This window comes from Phoenix dactylifera, unplaced genomic scaffold (genome assembly GCF_009389715.1).
Source record: "Phoenix dactylifera cultivar Barhee BC4 unplaced genomic scaffold, palm_55x_up_171113_PBpolish2nd_filt_p 000893F, whole genome shotgun sequence".
Taxonomy (NCBI): domain Eukaryota; kingdom Viridiplantae; phylum Streptophyta; class Magnoliopsida; order Arecales; family Arecaceae; genus Phoenix; species Phoenix dactylifera.
The window spans coordinates 34,099-53,727 of record NW_024068255.1 but is presented as its reverse complement, the minus strand read 5'-3'; the positions used below and the strand labels follow the sequence as shown (position 1 = coordinate 53,727).

General features: G+C 37.3%; 2 protein-coding genes across 8 annotated transcripts; one reads left to right on the top strand and one right to left on the bottom strand.

Moving 5' to 3' along the window:
- Positions 1-474: 474 nt before the first annotated feature.
- Positions 475-6,352, bottom strand: LOC120103805 (MAR-binding filament-like protein 1). Of its 7 annotated transcripts, XR_005509280.1 has the most exons (7): positions 5,979-6,352; positions 5,780-5,882; positions 5,366-5,439; positions 4,508-5,248; positions 3,069-3,128; positions 2,648-2,695; positions 652-743 (listed from the first exon to the last, which is right to left on the bottom strand). XR_005509280.1 is itself a non-coding variant. In XM_039120837.1 (6 exons), exons 1-5 carry the CDS (start codon positions 6,183-6,185, stop codon positions 2,666-2,668), a joined length of 1,155 nt encoding a protein of 384 aa, XP_038976765.1. In that variant the 5' UTR covers positions 6,186-6,352; the 3' UTR covers positions 607-743; positions 2,648-2,665. The 7 variants fall into 7 exon arrangements, 5 of the variants coding, with proteins under 5 accessions (XP_038976762.1, XP_038976763.1, XP_038976765.1 ...); XR_005509281.1 differs by lacking the exon at positions 2,648-2,695 and having other exon boundaries at positions 475-743; positions 3,069-3,194; XM_039120837.1 differs by lacking the exon at positions 3,069-3,128 and having other exon boundaries at positions 607-743.
- Positions 6,353-11,963: 5,611 nt separating this feature from the next.
- Positions 11,964-19,074, top strand: LOC103703868 (protein IQ-DOMAIN 32-like). Its single transcript, XM_008786888.4, has 6 exons — positions 11,964-12,390; positions 14,623-15,030; positions 15,119-15,319; positions 15,885-15,959; positions 16,064-17,951; positions 18,704-19,074. Exons 1-6 carry the CDS (start codon positions 12,304-12,306, stop codon positions 18,721-18,723), a joined length of 2,679 nt encoding a protein of 892 aa, XP_008785110.2. The 5' UTR covers positions 11,964-12,303; the 3' UTR covers positions 18,724-19,074.
- Positions 19,075-19,629: the final 555 nt, after the last annotated feature.

The window sequence follows — 19,629 nt, the reverse complement described above, 5'->3', positions numbered from 1 at the left end:
AATTAAGGTTTTGTCCTTAAATTAAATAGATAGAACAGTAATAAGATTTTTTTCCCCATTGATTATTTGCAGTAAGATTTTTTTACATGTTCTTGAGCAAAATGCTTTTCACAAAATGTATGAAGAAAGAGAACTTCTTAAAAATACCAAAAAGTATAGAAGAAATTCAAAGTTGAAAAGGCCTCCATGCCCTAAATCAACATACGAAAAGACCAAGATAAATCATAATTCTTGATCACAATCCAGAGGAAGAAAAGGCTGAATTCAGAGCTAAGATGAAAAAAGTGACTGCCCACAATTAAATCATCTATAAAAGGGAAAGGGTCTAAAGTGATAGAATCACTGGCAGTGAGAAAGGAGGAAATGTGGAGAAGAAAAATATATAATTCTGTGTATTGTATAAAGGTGAAGTATATACAAACAAGACAGAACATCAACGTCAAAAAGAAAAGAAAAGAAAAGAAAAGCTATAACTAGCTACCGGACACAAGGCTTCAAATATATTTAAGACACTAAATATATGTAGTTTACAAAAAAATGTCATAAAACATCAAACTATGCAATGAATTGATAAAATACAGATAAAAAACAAGAAAAATACATAAAGTATTGTTATTAAATTACAGAACTGCAGTAGAGAAGCTCTTCAATTTTGGAACCTTGAAATTAGCAGAGAACAGCCTTGGGCTGTCTACTGGTGAAAATGTCCTTGTTTGTCGCCCTATTGAACATTGCCGAACTCCCTGGTGATAATTGTAATCTTGTTAGGTCAGCCTCTAACATAAATAACATTGTCATCTCCATCTAAAATTGGATAAAGAAATTTGAATAAATAACATAATTCGCAGAGTCCATCTCCATAATCTAACACTATAACGATTTAAATAATGTGCCAGTATTCACAATCCATATTAAATTAGATGAGAGATCGTATGTGGTACATAAATGCAAGCATCTATGCCCTAGTTGGAGGGGCATACTGTCAAACAGAATAATTGCAAGTCAATTAAATTAAAAGTGATAAATTTAAATGCCGAATGAGGCATACATGATGACAAAGAACAAGCATAGCGTTAAGGTTTTTCTGGTAATATAGTAATATAAAAAGGAAGCTGATAAAAAACTAACCTAATAATGATAATCTATGGAGCTCAGTCACCATGAGAGAAGCAGTGAATTACAACAAATTGGAATAATTAATGTTTTGCGTCACGTGTGAGGTTCAGCTGATTGATTGGCTGATATATGTAGAGCGCCTGAAAATGTCTGTAGATCTATAATAAGAAACGGTATGAGTCACCTTGGCATCTACCGAGGAAGCTTCATTATGAGAATTTATTCCTCACAGACTAAAAAACCATAATTAACCTAGGACAATGTGACCCTATTGTACCCTCTATACAAAGACAATGCTCTCAAACTAGAAACAAAAAAAATGCAGACTCTCTAAGCAGATTTAGAGAAATAACTCGGAAAGAGTTGCTTCCATGAATTTCATACATGATCTAGTTAGACAGGCTTCATTAAACCCAAATTTAAGTTCTGAATACTTTCCATAATCTGAATTGTTAGGTGCAGCAAATGCAAATACTGATTATTGCAACCTCAAAGGATCTTTCCCATAGATTCAGGTTTGATAAGGCCAACATCTGTAATGGTCTGGCAGTTTAGGTGGCCAATTTTGCAGGGGACCATGATTGCTTGGGGGCATGGATCATTACTCTGCTAGATAAGCTTAAAGACTTGGTATCTGCTGATAGATGTGAGTGAACCGAGGAAAGAATGGAATACATTTGACACTTAATTACAGTAAAAGAAGGTCAACATTTTGCAAAAGTGAGAGGGAGCAATTTCAACCCAATCGGAGAAAATGAAAAAGAATGAGTCAAACCACGGAAAGCTGTGTATATGCCAATCAACTGAATGCTCTGGAAAAGGATAAATAAACCAGAAGACTGAAATTCCAAATGATGAAATCTTTGCAGAGTTTCCATATAATCTAATTGGAAGATATATAATTTTTTCCTCAACAGCAATCGACATGAGAAATTCATCTAGGTCATAGAAACAATGATCTTGTGGCAGTTTACAGAAGATGGATGAGAGAAAATTCTGATATGTGTAATGATACAGAAGATGGACGAGATAAAGTTTTCATATGCATTTTGTTGTTCCAATAAATATTAATTGTTAATGTTTCATATCTTGCTGTCTGGAAATTTTGTAGTCTAAACTATAAATTATAAAGTATTTAAATGTGCAATAAATCATACCATTTTAACTCGGAGCATCTCCTGGTCACTTAGGCTATGTGTAACACCTAGGCCATCCTAGTGCTTAAAATCACTTAGGCAGATTGAAAATATAAAAGCATGTTTTGTATCTTGTATTAAGTAATATGTAGAAAATATTCATACTAAAATAAAAAAGGTGGCAAGGCAAGTATATAGAAAGATAAAAGAATATATCAACTATAAATTTCTAAACGGTACTTTATGTATCAAATCCCTCCACAAACTATTCTTCATGGACAAAAATAAGAAATAGCTCTCATGACAAGGAAGCCAAAATGCATAATATGATGTATTGAAAGTTACATGCTTCTAATCATTAACAGACTATCAGATTAACTTATTATGCGACATACCAAATCCTTGACACAAAATCATGAAGTCCTAGGAATCATTTGATGGCTCTGCAGCAGTTTAGAGAGAATAAATTCATAATTTTGATAAAAATGATGCTGTAAGAATAAACAAGTCTTAGTCCATTAATTCCGGGTCAGCTATAAATATAGATTAAAAGTATATGAAAGACAGGGAAGAGGATCCATAAAATGCAAGGACATATGATAGGCATTGTTTAAAGGTAGGTTAATCTCACTATGATGCATCAAGATATCAAAAAACACTTAATACCAATTTCTTTCACTGAATAATCATAAATTAATAAGTAAAAAAAACTAGTCTCTGCGAAATTAGATGCTAAGCTCCATGTCCCAGTAGCACAAAAGACAAGTCAGCTTGTGACTAGGTATCCCATTAATGGTGTTCAAGGACATGGCGTACCTTTTATACAAATTGTGCTCCTGGTGAATATGGTGAAACCCAAAGCCAACTTTGAGATTCCTGACCACCATATTATATCAAATTAATCTCCAAGCTACAAAAGGACCGCAAGCTTCCAAATTTAGACTGTTGAATACCATTAGACTCTTATCAGCATGTCTTTTATACACTAACTTCTCTATTTAAGGATTGTATAATGCATCTCAAAGGCCCTGCATGATATTGGTAATATTGGCATGTCTGCCAGAGTAGCAATACTTTGCATCAACAAACTAGATCATCTAAGAGGATCGCCATATGACACAGCTACAACAGGTGGCAAGATAAATAGAGCCAAGTTAATGGACAATAGGACAAATATTATATGCAACATATGACAACATACGAATTTAAGATTAAGGCTCACAAGTGACCAACATACAGAAGATGACATGACAAAAAGGAGTCAAGTTCATAGGTAAAAGTGGTGAGTGATAGCAGGGCAAAATATATCAATTATAGAAGCAAGGGCAAAGCATGGAGACAATGTGCCATGGGATGAAAAATCACACAATCTCTTCGCTTTGCTAATTCTCTATCTGGTTATTGTTGTGGGTGTTCATTGTCATCAAAAAAAAAAAAAATTGAATGTCGTCATGATACAAAATTTGCAATCAGATGATGTATGAAAAGAAGTTCACTGTACAAAGACAAATTGATGTAGATTTAAGCTTGACTAGATAGAGAACATGACCAGTGCACAGCCATAAAAGAAAACAGTCTACTGCACTAACAGCTCTTTCTTAAGCATCAAACGTTCGTCTACAGTAACTGTTTTAACTTCATGCCAAAAGCAATCAACCATGCCTAGATACTATTATAAAGTTGTTAGCCGCATGGTACACTATACCGGCCCAAACCGGACGGTACAGTATGTACCGTACTGGTTTGATACTAGTATCCAATACGGGAGGCGGTATGCTAAAAAAATTCCATACCGACACTGTGCTAGTGTGGCGCTGGTATGGAGTCCGGTACCAAGACGACGAACCTCGGTTGGCCGGTTCCCATAATTCCATAGATAGAAGACCAGACAAATGAGCCAGCGTCTTCTACAATGATTATGTAAATTTATTATGTCATCTTTTCTTTGTGAAGTGGGAAAGTAGCTTCTGCTGCTTATACAGGACAACTGATTGGGTGGATTGAAATGCCATTGATACCTAATGGCTTCAGAAAAAAACCAGGGATGATTACACAAACATTAAATTCTGTGACATGGCTTGCAATTACGGTCTAACTTACAATGAATTTCATATTTGATGAGAAGCATAACATGTATAATCAGATAACTGATCGGATATTCAGGTAGGAATGTCAGCTTACATGCACATGTAAAAGTGTAGAAAAGGAAAAAGGGGGAGAATCCAAAGTAACTAGCTAGTTTGTGTTGCGCTTACGTTAACTGTACTGGAGATCCGTGATCCAGCAGAATCTTCAGTAGCACGTTTATGCTTTTGACTTACAACACCTCTTGCACTTTCCAATTTACGTTTCCGAGAACTCCTTACACAACTCTCTACGGGTGTGATTGATGCATTTCTTGAGTTCCTCCAAGAATCCAAATCCTTAAAGAATACAGATTTTGTGTTAGTGCCTTTTGTGGCATCCATCTCAATCTTTGCAAGGTCGCTTCTTAACTTTGCAATTGTTTCATCCCTCTCCTTGGCCAAAGTTCTCAGCTGCTCCATATCAAGCTGAATCTGTTCTAGCTTTGCAATAGCTTCTTTGGCTTCTTGTGTTTGCCGTCTCAGATCCAATTCTAGCCTAGCCCGCTCAGCCTCTAATCCAGATATGGTCTCATCCTTCTCACTGGCTGATGACTGCAACTTCTCTAGATTACGGACAAGCTTCTCCATGGCTTCCTCAGCCTGTTCAACTTCTATTCTTTTGCTCTTAAGGAGATCAGTGTAGTCCTTTTCCATATCCTTGAACTTGTTCCACACAAATTCCTTCTCTGCCAACAAGGCAGAGACCTCAGACTCCTTTTCTGAGCTAAGCCTTTTGTAAGCATGTTTTAGCTTCCGAATTTCATCTTCCAAGGCAGTGTTGCAACGATCATCTTTCTTGGGATTTCCTACAGGGTCTGCCTCGCTAAACCCAGCCCTTCCATTATGAACTTCTCTGCCTTTCATTTTTTCCTATGGAAGAGATGACCCAATGGTCGAAGAAAAAATTACTACGATTTGAACTGCAAGGACCTAAAAGCACTTTGACACCCTAAATTGAGGAAAGAGCATGTGAAATCGTAATAATACCTTCAGCTCTGAGATTTCGGCACTCAGAGTCTCAGCACAAGCGTGGAAGTCCTCTGAATCGCTCTCGGCAAGTTCTGTTACATTTAACATAAATTAGAACAAAAAAGAATAAAAAAAACAGAACAATTACAAAGAGATTTGACAATTATATTAGCAATTCAAGAAAATTAAAACAAATAAATTTTTGTTACGTTCTGAAGAACACACTGGGAGTTTCTTCTCTACTTTCTCAAAAAAGAAAAGGAAAAAAAAAAAAAAACAAAGCACTCATTCATCCACAAATAGGCTCAACAGGTGGGAGAAAATCTTTAAAAAAGAAAATTTATGCCAACAAGAAGGGAAAAAATACGTCAATGCTGAAAAGAAGGAAAAGGGGGGAAAAGAAAACAAGAAAAAGAAAGAAGGCTATCCAACCGTGTTGAATTTTGTAGCACAAAGCTTCTCTCTCCTTGATCCCGACCATGAGATCCAACTTGGCCGCCTGGACCCGACGACCCTTCCTCTCCTCCTCCTTCATCTGTGAACCCCAAAAAAAGAACAAGTTTTTAAGGAAACCTTGGAAAGATCGCAGTCAGGACTGGCTCTAGGGTTTCGATCCGGGGTTATTTTGTACCTGGGCGATGTGGGATTCGAGGAAGCGGGCCTTGGAGGCCCAGCGGTCGTTCTGTATGCGGATGTAGCGCTCCAGGAACTTGCGGTCGTCAGCTAGGGTTTCGATCTGCGACTGCCGGGACTGCAGCATCTCCACCAGGGTCCCAAATATCCGCTGCCATTGGCGGCGGTCGGAGGATGAAGACCGCGAATTCTCGTGGCCGCCCATCGATTCCCACGGCCAGGGAGAGGGAGAGATTTCGAGCAAGCGAGCGAGCGAGCGAAGAGAGAACAGAGAGGGGAGGAGGGAAAGATTACCGTTGCCCTTAAACGCTCGGGTCTCCTTTTCCAATTTTGGAGGAGGGGCTACAGTTGTACAACCGAATTACAAAAGCTCTGTAAGGTTAGAACTAGTCTCGGCAACTCAATCGCCGACTCTGTTTAAAAACCACAACGTTCTTGTGGCTTGCTCTGTCCAACATGCTCTGTCCAACAAGTTTAACACTCGGTTTGCCTTGCCAAAAAAAACTTTTCAAGAACTGTGCAATTGCATCCTTGTGGTATCTTTATCTCAGCCCTATATCATCTATGATTCTAGAAATTCTAAATTTTAATTTTCTAATTTCAAAATTTTAAATTTTGAATTTTGAATTTTGAATTTCAAATAATATAAATTTAGGATTGGTTCTAGAGATCTATTTATTATTTTTTTCTATTTTTGTATCATCTTAATTATAATCTCTTGTACATTCTCAACTAAACTATTTGATGAGATAGGCACAAAAAGTTTTCTATAATATTTTTTTTCCATATATTCTTCTTTCCTACTGCTATAATGGCGTGATAGGTTGTTGCATCTATGGCTAAGGGAATCTTTCTCTTCTTTCTTGCAACCAGCTATTTTGATGTTGCTTGTGGCTTTTAATTAGAGCTGTTGGACTGAGAGGAATGCCCGCATTTTTCTCCACAAGAACTCTTCTCTGTTGGCCATTGTGAAAAAAGCTATCAAGCTTTTCTATGACCGGTCTATCTTCTGCTCTGATAGAGAACTCTTGGGCTGCTCCTTGTGGGATAATTAAGCTCCTTTCTGTTCATTTTGGTTTTTTGATGCTTCTGTTCTAGGCTTTTTTCCGTTTTAAAATGCCAGTTCTTCTCAGGTTGTTTTGGTTGGAACTGTAACTCCTCTATATCTCTGTAACCTATTCCCTTCCCTTCTGTAATTCTTTCTTCCCCAATTTAATAAAGTCTGGTGGTCTTTTGACCTCCATTTTCCCTCAAAAAAACCATATCAATAGATCAAACGCATGTGTGGCTACAAGAAAATGATAGTGCTTTGTGCAACCAATATAAAATTGAGGGAAAAGAAAACAACTGCTCGCCACCAGTGACATTGGAACCTTTTGCCCATCAACAGTAATATACTGGACTTCGTTTCAAAAGTAGTTGTTCTGAATCCTAACCTATTCATTCAGGCACAATTAGAAACGAAGAATATAGGGCTCGTTTGGTTCGCGGGAAGCATTTTCCCTCCTAAAGATATGATTCTTGGAAAGCAGATTCCTAGGAAGAGGATGCCTAGAAAAGTATTTTTGGCATGTTTGGTTGATCATGAGAAGTGACAGATTTTCAAAATGCTTATGTTTGGTTGACCATCCACTTTCCTGAAAAATTATGTGCAATTCCTATTATACCCTTAATAAAAATTAGGTTTTTAATGCCTCTTTAATGCTGAAGAGACTTTTTGGAAAAAAAAAAAAATGGAATGATTTCCGGCTCATGGAAAAGTAACTTTCTTATATTTCTCATGGAAATGTGGGAGTCATATTCCCATGGGAATACAACTTTTCCATCTCTCTCATTTGAAAACTCTAACCAAATAAGAAGCATCTCATTACTTTTCTGTTGACCACACTTTCCTCCCTACTTTTCCCTCGAACCAAACAAGCCCATAGAAAGGGAAAAAAATCAACATAGAAAGAAAAATAATCTTTTTAAGCAGTCAAAATGTCTCCATGTTTGAAGGTCTTGGGTCCGAATTATGCGAGGATGCTCTAAGATTTCTAACGTGGTGTCTGAGCGGCTCAACTTCTATATATGATGGAAACTCCATGCAATATGCTCGGGGGATGTTTAATGAATCTCACATATGATTATATAAGAGAGAAACTAGATGGCATGAAAATAAATTAAAATGATTTGAGTATTTTTTTTTTTTTTGATTGGGAGTAAAGAAAAAAAAATCTCTTGAAAATGGACAAAAAACATCAGAGGGGGAAAAAATAGTTGGGATTAAAGTCGCCGTCCCAATTCTGATAATAGTTCAACTAGCACATTAACAGGAGAAAGATTATTTAAAACAGATCGTCCAACTAATAGTATAATGTTTTGTTCTCTTAATTGACTTTCCCTATCCAAATTTTCAATTCGATATTTTTGATGGTCTCAATTGAACGTAGGATGGCCAGATGAGATGAGTGATCTCGCAAGCTAGCTTGCACTCTGATCAAAATCCAGCTCGAGTTCAGCTTGCTCAGTTAATTAGCGCATCAAGATAGAGCGGGATCTACTTTGCTTGAATTTGACTCAATTTAGTTCAAAATATAAAAAATAAATATTTTATATATTATATTTTATTGTATTTATTATTCATAATGTAAAAATTAAAATATAATAAAAATACTCCAAAAACGATAAATGAAAGCTTTGAAGGACCTTCAGCTCTAATTAGATCTCTTAATTAAATAAGCTATTTTTCAATAGCTTAAGTTTAGCCTGGAAATAAATGGGTTATCTCAATCTTAATTCAACTATAAAAACAAGCCAAGTTTGATATAAGCCTAATTCACTTGTTTTCCACTCGTTCACAACTCTGGTTCAACTAGTAGCCCTTTTGTGAAGGCAATACCAAGTTACAAAGAACTTCTACCCTATTTCTATAATATTTTCTGCAGAAAAAAAAGAAGCCATGATGCTATCTTGCAGCTATGGTTTGTTAGGTTGTGAGTTCCAGTTGACGATTCTGCTAGCTCAACCTCCTCCAAAAGCAGCACTGCCAAGAAGTAAACCCGGGTGTGAGCTCTACCTTAACCTTTGAGTGACTTCAGTCATCCATGATCATTGCTTTTTCCTACAAATGCCATCTTGCCAAAGGTTGGTTGAAGGGTACAATTCATGGCAAACCAATCAGCAGCCTACTTTTTCCATGTGGTATGTGGGTTCTACAAGCTCAAATATGCCGGAGAACGATGACAAGTCGTCATCATACTCTCTGGATTATTTTTTAGAATCTCTCTTCTGTACTCCGACCTCATTAGAAAAGAGGTAGCAGTTGCCTACAGCCAAAAGGTATAATTGAACAAGAGAGTGTTTATCTTTGTTTCAGGGTCATCCAAAAGTAGGTTATGGATTGTTTTCAGGTTGACACAGGAAAAAAATTTTCAGACAGGTTAACTAATAAAAACTGCTGGAAGATGCTGACAGATCAACTGATAAGAAATGCGGCAATAGTTTGACATGCGCGCATAAGCAAGCATCTAATCATGAAGAAATAAGTATGTCAATTGGCCTACAGTTAGTTTAAAAAAAGGGGCGGAGTTAGAGACAGATTGTAACAAGTAAACCGTTAGAAGGTCCGATCTCTCCTTCCTTATGGTTGGCAGGATGGATTCAAGTGGCAATCTCCAAAATTTGGGCACTGGATAAGTTTCGAGAATTCGATAGAAGAAATGTTCTTTCCTTGTTCTTAGCATCAAAGATAACAAATAATACACATTGTTTTTTGAATCTCAAACACCTGATTTTCTCAGTAGGGTAATTTACTCTAGTTTTATTCTGCGCCATGCTCCTGCCTTAAGGTTACAGACATTGGTATGTACATGATTGAGTCCACCAGAAGCCAAATATAAGTTTCAATCCAAGGCATACGATGCAGGTAGATTAGGTTTAGAATTTTTCCTATTTCTTGCTCTAAAGAGAATCTGGGTGCTGCTTTCAAGGTTTGAATTCTCCAAGGTGTTCGGTGGAGGTTGGTAGCCTGATAACCTGTCACACAATTCAGCTATTGGGTTAGATTTGGATGAGATGCATGCATCAGCTAACATCTACACTCATGAAGAACATAAAGATGTTAATTGGCCTGCTTGGGAAACTAGTACTAATAATAAAGGAAAGCAGTGAAACAATTAACCTTTTGAAAGTCCATCTCCCTTTGTTATGTTATGTTGGGCATATGCCTTGCATACATTTGTCCAAAGGAAGTGCTCGAAAAGTTTAAGTTTATCTTGACTCTCTAGTCCATGATTTATTTTTTAGATTCTTTTAGATCAACATAACAAATTATAAATCCAGTTGACCTTCTTTTCATAATTAACAGACCTCCTTTTCTCTACCTCTCTCTAGACAGCTCTTGTAGCTTGTTTATCCAAAGAACATGAAGCATGTTTAGCATAATATCTTTAAGCAAATTATGGTTCTCTCTCTTCATAATGCATTAGAAAGGAGGACAGCAAGAGCTTCTGTATTAAACAAAGAAAACGAAGCACATATTTCAGTTTTTCACTAAATTAGTATGACGAAGTTAAGTGTCGCATTATGCTTCCATGAACATAGCATAAGTTGTTCATATTATGCAAAACAATTGATGACAGGTTGAAAACATCCATGCTACAACCAACATCATGGCTTTAAATTGTGATTGATCGTTCTTACGGTTTTCAGAAAGAAGGAAAAAAAAGGATTTTCAGAAAGAAAACAAAAGGAAAAAAAAAAATCCTTGTACACCCTCAGCTAACATCATAAATCTACGTGGAAACACGGGGGCTTGGAGGATAACCTTGGTGCGCCGCATGTCACTATTAATTAGTCAAATGACAAGAACACCACACACGATGAGAGAGAACTGTTCTAGAGAGGGTATGCAACCAAAAGGACCATCTTCATGATCCCTTTTCTTTATTCTTCTTGCTTATCTTGTGACCAGCTACCTTTGGCTGGCAAATTAGGACCCTCCACCTTGAAAGATTTTTTCTTTTTTCTTTCTTTTTTTCTTTGACTAGCCCCTTTAGTGACTTTACAGTTGTCCTCATGGTGAGCAAATGAGGAGAAGGTTGAGATGCTAAAAGACAAAGCGACGTCTGCTAAAAAGATTAACCAATGGAAAACTGTGTTCTGGAGTCTGGGTTGGAAGAACAAAACAGACTTAAGAGCCTACTAGATGTCTATCTGGAGAACTATGTGAGTGGTATTGAGAATGAAGTATAAACTATAGATAGACATATATATATATATATATATATATATATATATATATATATATATATATATATATATATATATATATATAGGTAAAATGAATAACTAGCCTGTTCACAAAGATAATCTTGAAGATACCACAACTATATTTTTCATTAACTAATATATAAATTCATTAGCTGAGTAGAAGTGGTGCTGTTGGCGGGATGTCTTTTTCTTTCCTATTGCTCACAGTATCTTAACTAACATAAGTAACGAAGGACTCGGTCGCAGCCAATTCAGCAATTTTTTTGCTTTTTTTTGTTCGGAGATCAGCATCTTTCTAGCAGCAGCAGCAGATTAATCAGCACTCTTCTCGTCTCCATTGCTTCTCGAGGCCTCTGTTATTATTATCGAGATATATACAGATTTTTTTTTGCTAAAATGGATAATTCATACAGTATGGATATATCTAATAAAACCAAAAAATAATAAGTTCCGAGGTACTATATAATTTTCTTTTTTCAATCTATAGAGTATCACCAGAGTAACTAAACGCATATAAAACTACCTAATCTATGATTTTATTAGCCTCTCTAAATACGTGTTTGGTCTAAAAGGCTACAATCAGTATGTCTCGGTATATATGGAGTTTTAATGGGAGCCTCCTCCAAGTAATTTTTTTTTAGTGCCATACATCCGACGCACATTGTACCAGCACAATGAGACAACAAGAAAGGAAACTTTAAGGCAAATGCATACGGACGGCACCGTTGGTGGGTGCCGCGCGCATGCAGGCGATACGGCCACCGCGCGCGTATCCCCATGGTCCAGGGGGGAAACCGCCCAGATGTATGACTGCCGGGCGGTTGACGAAATTGTGAATCCGATTATTACGGCGGAGGAGCTTTAAGATCCCGACATCCGACATCGACGCATGCAACGCCAATAAACAATAAATACACAGAGGGAGCGGAGCCGTTTGCGTTTCTTAAGGAAGATACCCCTTAATTATTTAACGTGCGATCATCATACAAAAAAAAGATCCATCAGACGAGGGGAAGAAAAAGATCTCACAGAGAGGGAGAGAGGGAGAGAGAGAACGGAAGATAGCAAAGATGGGGAGATCTTCGACGATCTCGTGCTTCAAGTTTATGACGTGCAGCGGCGATGTAGCTGGCGGCGACAATCCCGCATCGGTGGAGGTAGCGCTTGCTTTCCTTTTCTTCTTTATTTTCCTTTTTTTTTAAATTCTTTTAGTTTCGGTTCGTTCTCAAGTGTTCCTTAGGAAACTAGGCTATGTTTCGTTTCCTCCAGTGTAGCTGAGAGCAGAGTCATGTAATTTAAGGTGATATCTAATTCTTGAGCCGGATTAATTTGGATTTGAACTAGATTCTTTCCTCCATTAGCAGGTCCGGGCCGTGCAAGTGTTTGATGAACTCCATTTTTGCTGGATAGTCCGCATGTTTGGGGGTGAAAAGGGCGATTTGTTTGGATCTAAGTATTTCTAGGTAAAGTAATAGAAATAAAAAAAAGGTTTTACTTGCAACAATATATGGATAAAAGATCGAAATGAGAAACGTCGTTAAAGCAATGTCTCCTTGCAGATGATTGGTATAGCTTGTTCGCTTTGTTTGAACAGAATAACACGAGGTAGAATCTGGTGGGTAGGTGTGTGTGAGTGGTATATAGACACTGTTGATGACGTTCTGCTGAAGAAAAGATATTGTTGACAACATTCATAGGGATTTCGAATAGGAGATAGCCTTAAATAGGAATTACTGGCAAACAAGAATCCATGAAGCCAATCCATATAATTGTGAGAAGACTTGAAATCTATGGTTATGCCTTTTTGCTTAATTATTCTTAAAGTGAATAAGAACTGTTTGAGATATTCCATATTGCTTTTGCCCCAAGTTTATGGTTTCATTAACGGTAAGTAACGACTCATATGCTTACACAAACATGCCTTCTTCTAGATTTTTCATGAAATGATAAAATCTACTTTTACTAATATACTTCTACTAATATGTTAAATTTGGGGATTCATGCAAGCCAGAGAAGGCTGAATGCTCGGTCTTTGTAAGGAAAAAGCTTTCATGTACTGGTGCCGGTGAAGTGCTGGTCACCGGTTGGCACAGGTCATGCAGTGTTATGCCATAGTGACACCAAAAAAAAAAAGGGCCTAAAAAATTATTTTGCAGTTCAAAATACAAAAATGATTCTGTAAGTGTCATCCTGAACTTAGTGCTAGTATTCGCATGTCGGCTGGCATGGAGAGGCAAGAGCCAGCATTTAAGACTTTGATGGAGATATTGCAATTTTATGAAAAATAGAGGTGCCGGATCCAAGTCTGCTTTTAAGGACCAAAATCTTGTAGAATTTGAATTCAATCATGCAAGATCTCAAGATCGGTAACCAGATCTGGGTTTTCTTACTTCAAGTGGAAAAACAAGAGCATTTGAAGGATATGTACCAAAACAATGGAACCCCTTTTTATATGTGGTTTTGGCTGGTTGGTTAGCTGTTGTCAAAACCCGAACCTTTGATAAGTTGTATCTGAGATATATCTTTGTCAGCCAAAAGTCATAAATATGGCATAGAAATATGTGTTCAAAGATGCGACTATAAGATTATCATAACATGGCAGATAGAAGACCACAAGTGAAAATACATAATGCAGATATATTCATCTAAGAGTGCCAGGCTACCATGTACAACATAGCAAGCCTGCCAAATTGAACTAGAAACTTCAGATCAGAATGTAAGATGTGTCATGCTCCTTCACCATCACCACCATAGAGTTATGATCCTGAAAATAGTTCTTTTCTTTGGAGATGATCATGTTTTAAGACCTTACAAAAAAAAAGGATCGGTTCCAATTTCGTTTTTGATCACAACTATTGAGTTTTGACTCGAACAGTTTAAATGAATTTGGAAATTTAATGTGAAATAATAACGTAATCCAAATGATTAGATACCATTCAGGTAAATTGTATAGTTTGGTACCCTTGGGTGACTTAGGTACAGGATGCCCACCTTTAAGGGGAGCTACGAGAAATCTCCTATAATTTTTCCACCCTCTTCTGACTATAAATATGCCAAACAAAACATTCCTTCCCTTTCAAAATCCTATAAAATATGATAAGGAAACAATTTCATTTATTTTCCTTCTCTCAAAAAATCATTTTTTCTTCCTTTCATGCCTTTGTTTTGTTAAGTTTATTCCTTCACTAATCCTCTTTTTATGGCTTTAGTAGGATTTGTTTGTGTAAAACATGTTTCGAGGGCTCTTCTAAAATCTACTGAATGTCATATATACTTTTAACTCTTTTACTAAGTTAAGTTAATCTTAATATGTTTTTTTTTCCTAGGCATTTTGTCCTCATTTTTAGCTGCTGAATGTAATTTTTTGATCTTGTGTTCAATCTTTTTAGAGCAAAGCATCGCTGGATAAAGGGAGGTGGAGTTTCCGAAAGAGATCCTCTAGGCACTCTGTGATCTCAGAACCTGGTTTGAACACGAATATACCAGAAACCATGACTAATAACTTCGACTCTGGAAAGGATTCACCTCTTCCGGAAAGCCCGCCCATACTAGAAGAGATAAATGAAAAACCCCTATTATCAGCTGCAGTTAATTCAGAAGTAGCTGACACAGTATATTTGTCTGTGCCACAAAGCCCCCCTGGGCTAGAACAGACAAATGAAACACCTCCAATACCAGCTGTAATTGTTCCAGAAGTATCTGATGTGCTGCTTGCTGCTGAAGTTACAACCACCATTGATAACAATTTCCAGGAAGATGTTGTTACCGTCATCCAGGCTGCTATCAGGAGATACTTGGTACTATGCTTATTTAGATTTTAATTTTCCATGCTGCCCAATGGTGGGTTGAAATCATATTTTTTCTTGACTTTTAAACTACTTACAGGCTCAAAAAGAACTTGAAAGACGTAAGAATCTTGTCAAGTTGCAAGCTGCTGTACGTGGTCATCTTGTCAGGAGACAAGCTGTGGGAACTTTGCGATGTGTACAAGCCATTATCAAAATGCAAGCACTTGTGCGGGCTCGCCATGCACATCGGCTAGAGGAGAAGTTTGCTGCAGGAGAGAAGCTTGATGAGAAAATCCAGGTAGATTCCTTGATGTAGAATCTCTTGATGATGCTTTTGCCTTGTTCAATACTTCTTACCTATAACAACTACAGTTGCCTTATACATATTGACTGGCTAATGTTCAGAACTTGTATCAGTTGGGTTTTGGACTAATTCTAGCACAAGATTAAAAAATTTAGTAGAATGGTCTCTTCCAATCCTGTATTGGCTATTTTCAAATGCTAAATGAACCAACTAAGTTCTGCTAGCAAGGTGTGAAATTTTGGTGGCTGACATTCTTTCTTTTTAAACCTCAGAGCCAAATACTGCTGCGGTTAACCAATGTTGAGACTTAGACATCCTTCTGAATCCACATGTTTTGTTATTTCCTTCATTGTGTCCTTTTCTACTTTTCCAACTAGGCCATCAAATCTGTCCTAATGGTAACTGCTAGTCGGAGATTTATTTTCCTTTAAAGTTTAACTTTTTGTTGTTGTCGTTGTTTTGTTATAAATTGTCATTGGAAGCTAGATTTTCCTTCTTTGGAACCAGATATCTTGTTGTTTCATATGAAAATTAAGTTTGACCTTGTTTCTCATTTCAGATTAATAGTGGCATGAAATCAGATACAGCATATACTTCAACTGAGAAATTACTTTCCAATGCATTTGCTCGTCTGGTATGACTTACTGATCCCTTTTTGACTTTCAAATTTTAGTAAAAGGTTTCTGTTTGTATTTAATCTTCCAAATAGAAACTTATAGTTTTATACTTCGCTGCAAGCTTTTGGAGTTGATGCCCAAGACAAAACCTATTCATGTCAGTTGTGATCCTTTGAGATCTGATTCATCATGGAAATGGTTGGAGAGGTGGATGGTTGTGATGTCTTCAGAAATAGGGCAGCAGCAGGAGTTTAATTTAGATAAAGATAATCAGGGGGAGAAAGAAAAGACCAACTTTGCTGCTTCCAGAGCAGTAAACATTGTTCCTCACACTGTCGCCTCTATATCATCAGATTCAAAGTCATCTCCTAGTAAATCAGCAATAGCAATTGAAGGTAAAGGAGATTTAATAAAGGAAGATTCTGCTGAATACAAAGTTCATATTTCTGTATCCATTTCAAATCAAAGCAACAGTTTCGTAGCAAAAGATGACCAAGAACAGTCGCAGCACGAGAGTAAGACTTCAAGCATGATTGAAGAGAATAATGAATCTGCAGCATCAATTGAAGGTGAAGTAGATATAATATATGAAAATTCTGCTGAATATCAAATTGATGTTCCTGTATCTATTGCAAATCAAGAAATCAGCTCTGTAGCAAAAAAAGACCAAGAGCAGTCCCAGTGTGAGAGTGAGACTTCAGGCATGATAGAAGAGAATATGAAAAGTGGGGGGGTCGAGGAGACTTTTGATTCTACCGCAAGTCAAGTACCAGCACAATCAGATGCAGCTTCACAGTCCTTACTTGATAACAATTCCACCAAGCCTGGAGTTGACATGGAAAACCAGAAGTGTGTCATTGAAGGGGCAACCTTTGAACCACTGGAGACTCAAGGGAAAAAGTGTGCATTGAAGTCAAGAAAGGAACTTAGTCCAGCATTTGCTGCTGTACAATCAAAATTTGAGGAACTGAGCTCAGCTTCTAGTGCAAGCAGGTCTGTCGCTTATGTTAATCGAGGTGCTGGAGTTCAATCTAAACTAATTCATCCTCGAGTTGATTCTCTGACAAAGACTGAGGAGCATAGCATGATAGAAAACTCAATATCTCATGGTCCGGTTGAGAATTCTGCTTCGGAATGTGGCACTGAGATATCTGCCTCTTCTACATCTGACTTGCCAGAAGGATCTGGAGTTGATGACAGGGGTATTGCACTTAAAGTTGGAGTTTTACAGAAAGGAAATTGTAATTTGACTGATGGTGCTGATAGTGCGTTAAATAATGAAATTATGAATTCTGACGCAAAATTTAGTCGCACTGAGTCAGATGTGTTATGGCCACAAATACTTAAGGAAAGTGATAAAAATTTGTCAAGTACTGATGCTACTGTTGATTCAAAACAGGAGGATCAACTGCCAGCAGAGTCAACAACATCAAGCATTCAGATTCAAGTTGACAATCTGAAAGATACACAAATTTGTAGTTTATCACCAGAGGGTTCTCCCAGAAGCCATGTAACTGCTCCAGAGTCGCATATAACACCATCAAGCCAGATCTCAGCAAAAATTAAAACAAGAAAGGCAGAAAACAATATCCATGCTCAAAAGCAGAGATCTCAGTGGGCACGCAAGAACTCGTCATCAGTTCCAAAGAATGACTCAGGTGCAAGAAAAAGCGCGGAACATTTGCCAAGGGATGCAAAGAATGCTAAAATACATAACTCATTCGGGATGGCTAAACCTGATCACAATGATCATGAGCCCAGGGACAGTGGCAGCAACACCCTCCCAAGATATATGCAAGCCACTGAATCTGCAAGGGCGAAGGTTCATGATATAATCTCACTGAAATCAAGCCCAAATGTCCATGACAAAGATGACCACATGAAGAAGAGACACTCCCTACCTATTGGAGATGTGAAGCAGGATTCATCCCCACACATGCAGAGGTCAACACCACAAGCACAGCAGAATTTAAAGACGAACAGCACCCATTCTCCTCAGAACTCTGCTGGTAACATCTTGATCTCATATGCATATATGTTTCATTAGCAAAGGCAAAGGCTAGCTGCAAATACTAAGGCTATTATTTAGCTGCACTAAAAGGCTAGTATAGTCATTTCTGAATTGTGTAACGATATGCATTCATATGTTTTGATAGTCATTGACCATATTGGGAGCAATATTCCTGGATTTCTCAACACAAATAAACCAATCTTAATTTGTCTGAGGAGGAAAGTTAGATCGACAGATTCCATCAATTAAACTATCTTTGCCTAGAATCAACACATTCCCAATTTGTCTTAGGTTCACACCAAATGCCAGCATGTCATACAACCTGTAAGGTGGGGCCAACCTGCACAGATGTTTAAGTGGTTGTTTCAAACTTCACTGTCCTTAGCCAATAGAACGTCTACAGGGCCAGTGGTTGGAGAAATAGGTTCAGCTAAGTCATTGAAGTTACTTACCTGCTTAAGTTCTTCTCGAATGATGAAGTCTTTCGGGAGAATGAGTTCTGCCTGGCTTTTTTTGTTATACAATATGCAAACAAATGGATCGTACATTTAATCTCTTAATAGAAAATCTGATAAAAGGCCATTTAGCAAGTAAATATTTGTTTATTAGAGAACAACTTTCCTGGAAATTTATGACTTGATGGTGTTCCTTTCTAATGTGATGAATTTCTTGAGTGTATTTTTTTGAATTTTTCCCTCGGCACGGTATCTTGATTGAAGTGAGTCACATATTGAAATCTTCCCGTTTCAGAGAGGAGATGGCAAAGATGATCAGGCCTTGTTAGTAATTTACGATCTAGAAGACTTATAACAAGTTTGTTGACGTCTGTGTCGGAGTATTGTTATTTTTTCCTATTGCAGTGTGGCTTCTGATGATGATGAAAGTGTGGCTTATGGCTGTAATTTGTGGCATGATACATGATTAGGGAAAAGAGTTATGATTGTACACATACATTAACATTGTGTGAGAGATTTATATATTTAAATTTGGCCTTGTTTCTCATTTGTGTGAGATGGTAGGTGTTGATAGCACTCAGTTGTATACTTGTCTTATTTATGTATGAACCTAAGATGTAATTTTTTTTCAACAGATTATGAAATTTCTGGGTTTTGATTGTAACAGATTAGAAAAGTCTTTCTTCATTTGCTTTTGCTATCACCCGGGCAGCTACTCAGAGTACCCTGAGGACCCACCTTGGGTCTAGCCTCATCAAGAACTTCTTTTTTTTTTTTTTTTTTGTTGATGAAACGGGTATTTCATACAACACGGGTACGAATACACCCAATAGAGTCAGAAAACAAAAGGCTCCGAAGAGCTCCGGGCAACTCACACTCGCCCCATCAAGAACTTCTTCAAACCAAGAACGTACAGAAGGTAGAAACAGAAGCCCCTATGCAATCAATACTCCTTAAGTCTCTTTGCTCAGTTCAGCAGTCCTAAGAAGCAATAAAAGGGTCAAAGGATTGAATAGGATATCCCTCTCTCTCTCTCTCTGTGGAGAAGTTTAGCTAACCTCAACATGGGAATAAGGAAAACTTACTCTGATGATATAGATGTTGCTGGTTATTTCGTTTGAAGTTTAAAATACAATTGCATGTTGTATAATTTGCATTGTCCATAGATAATTAAAACAAAACTACAACATAAATGACTTCATTATGTGTCTGAATCATGTG

Bases quoted from the DNA above. Each gene is read 5' to 3' on its own strand.
- LOC103703868 (XM_008786888.4), top strand. From the start codon at position 12,304: ATGGGGAGATCTTCGACGATCTCGTGCTTCAAGTTTATGACGTGCAGC. The intron at 15,031-15,118 runs GTACTATGCTTA...AACTACTTACAG, and splicing joins CTGCTATCAGGAGATACTTG to GCTCAAAAAGAACTTGAAAG. The intron at 17,952-18,703 runs GTAACATCTTGA...TTCCCGTTTCAG, and splicing joins TTCTCCTCAGAACTCTGCTG to AGAGGAGATGGCAAAGATGA.
- LOC120103805 (XM_039120834.1), bottom strand. From the start codon at position 6,185: ATGGGCGGCCACGAGAATTCGCGGTCTTCATCCTCCGACCGCCGCCAA. The intron at 5,883-5,978 runs GTACAAAATAAC...TGGGGTTCACAG, and splicing joins TCGAATCCCACATCGCCCAG to ATGAAGGAGGAGGAGAGGAA. The intron at 5,249-5,365 runs GTATTATTACGA...TCTCTTCCATAG, and splicing joins CCGAAATCTCAGAGCTGAAG to GAAAAAATGAAAGGCAGAGA.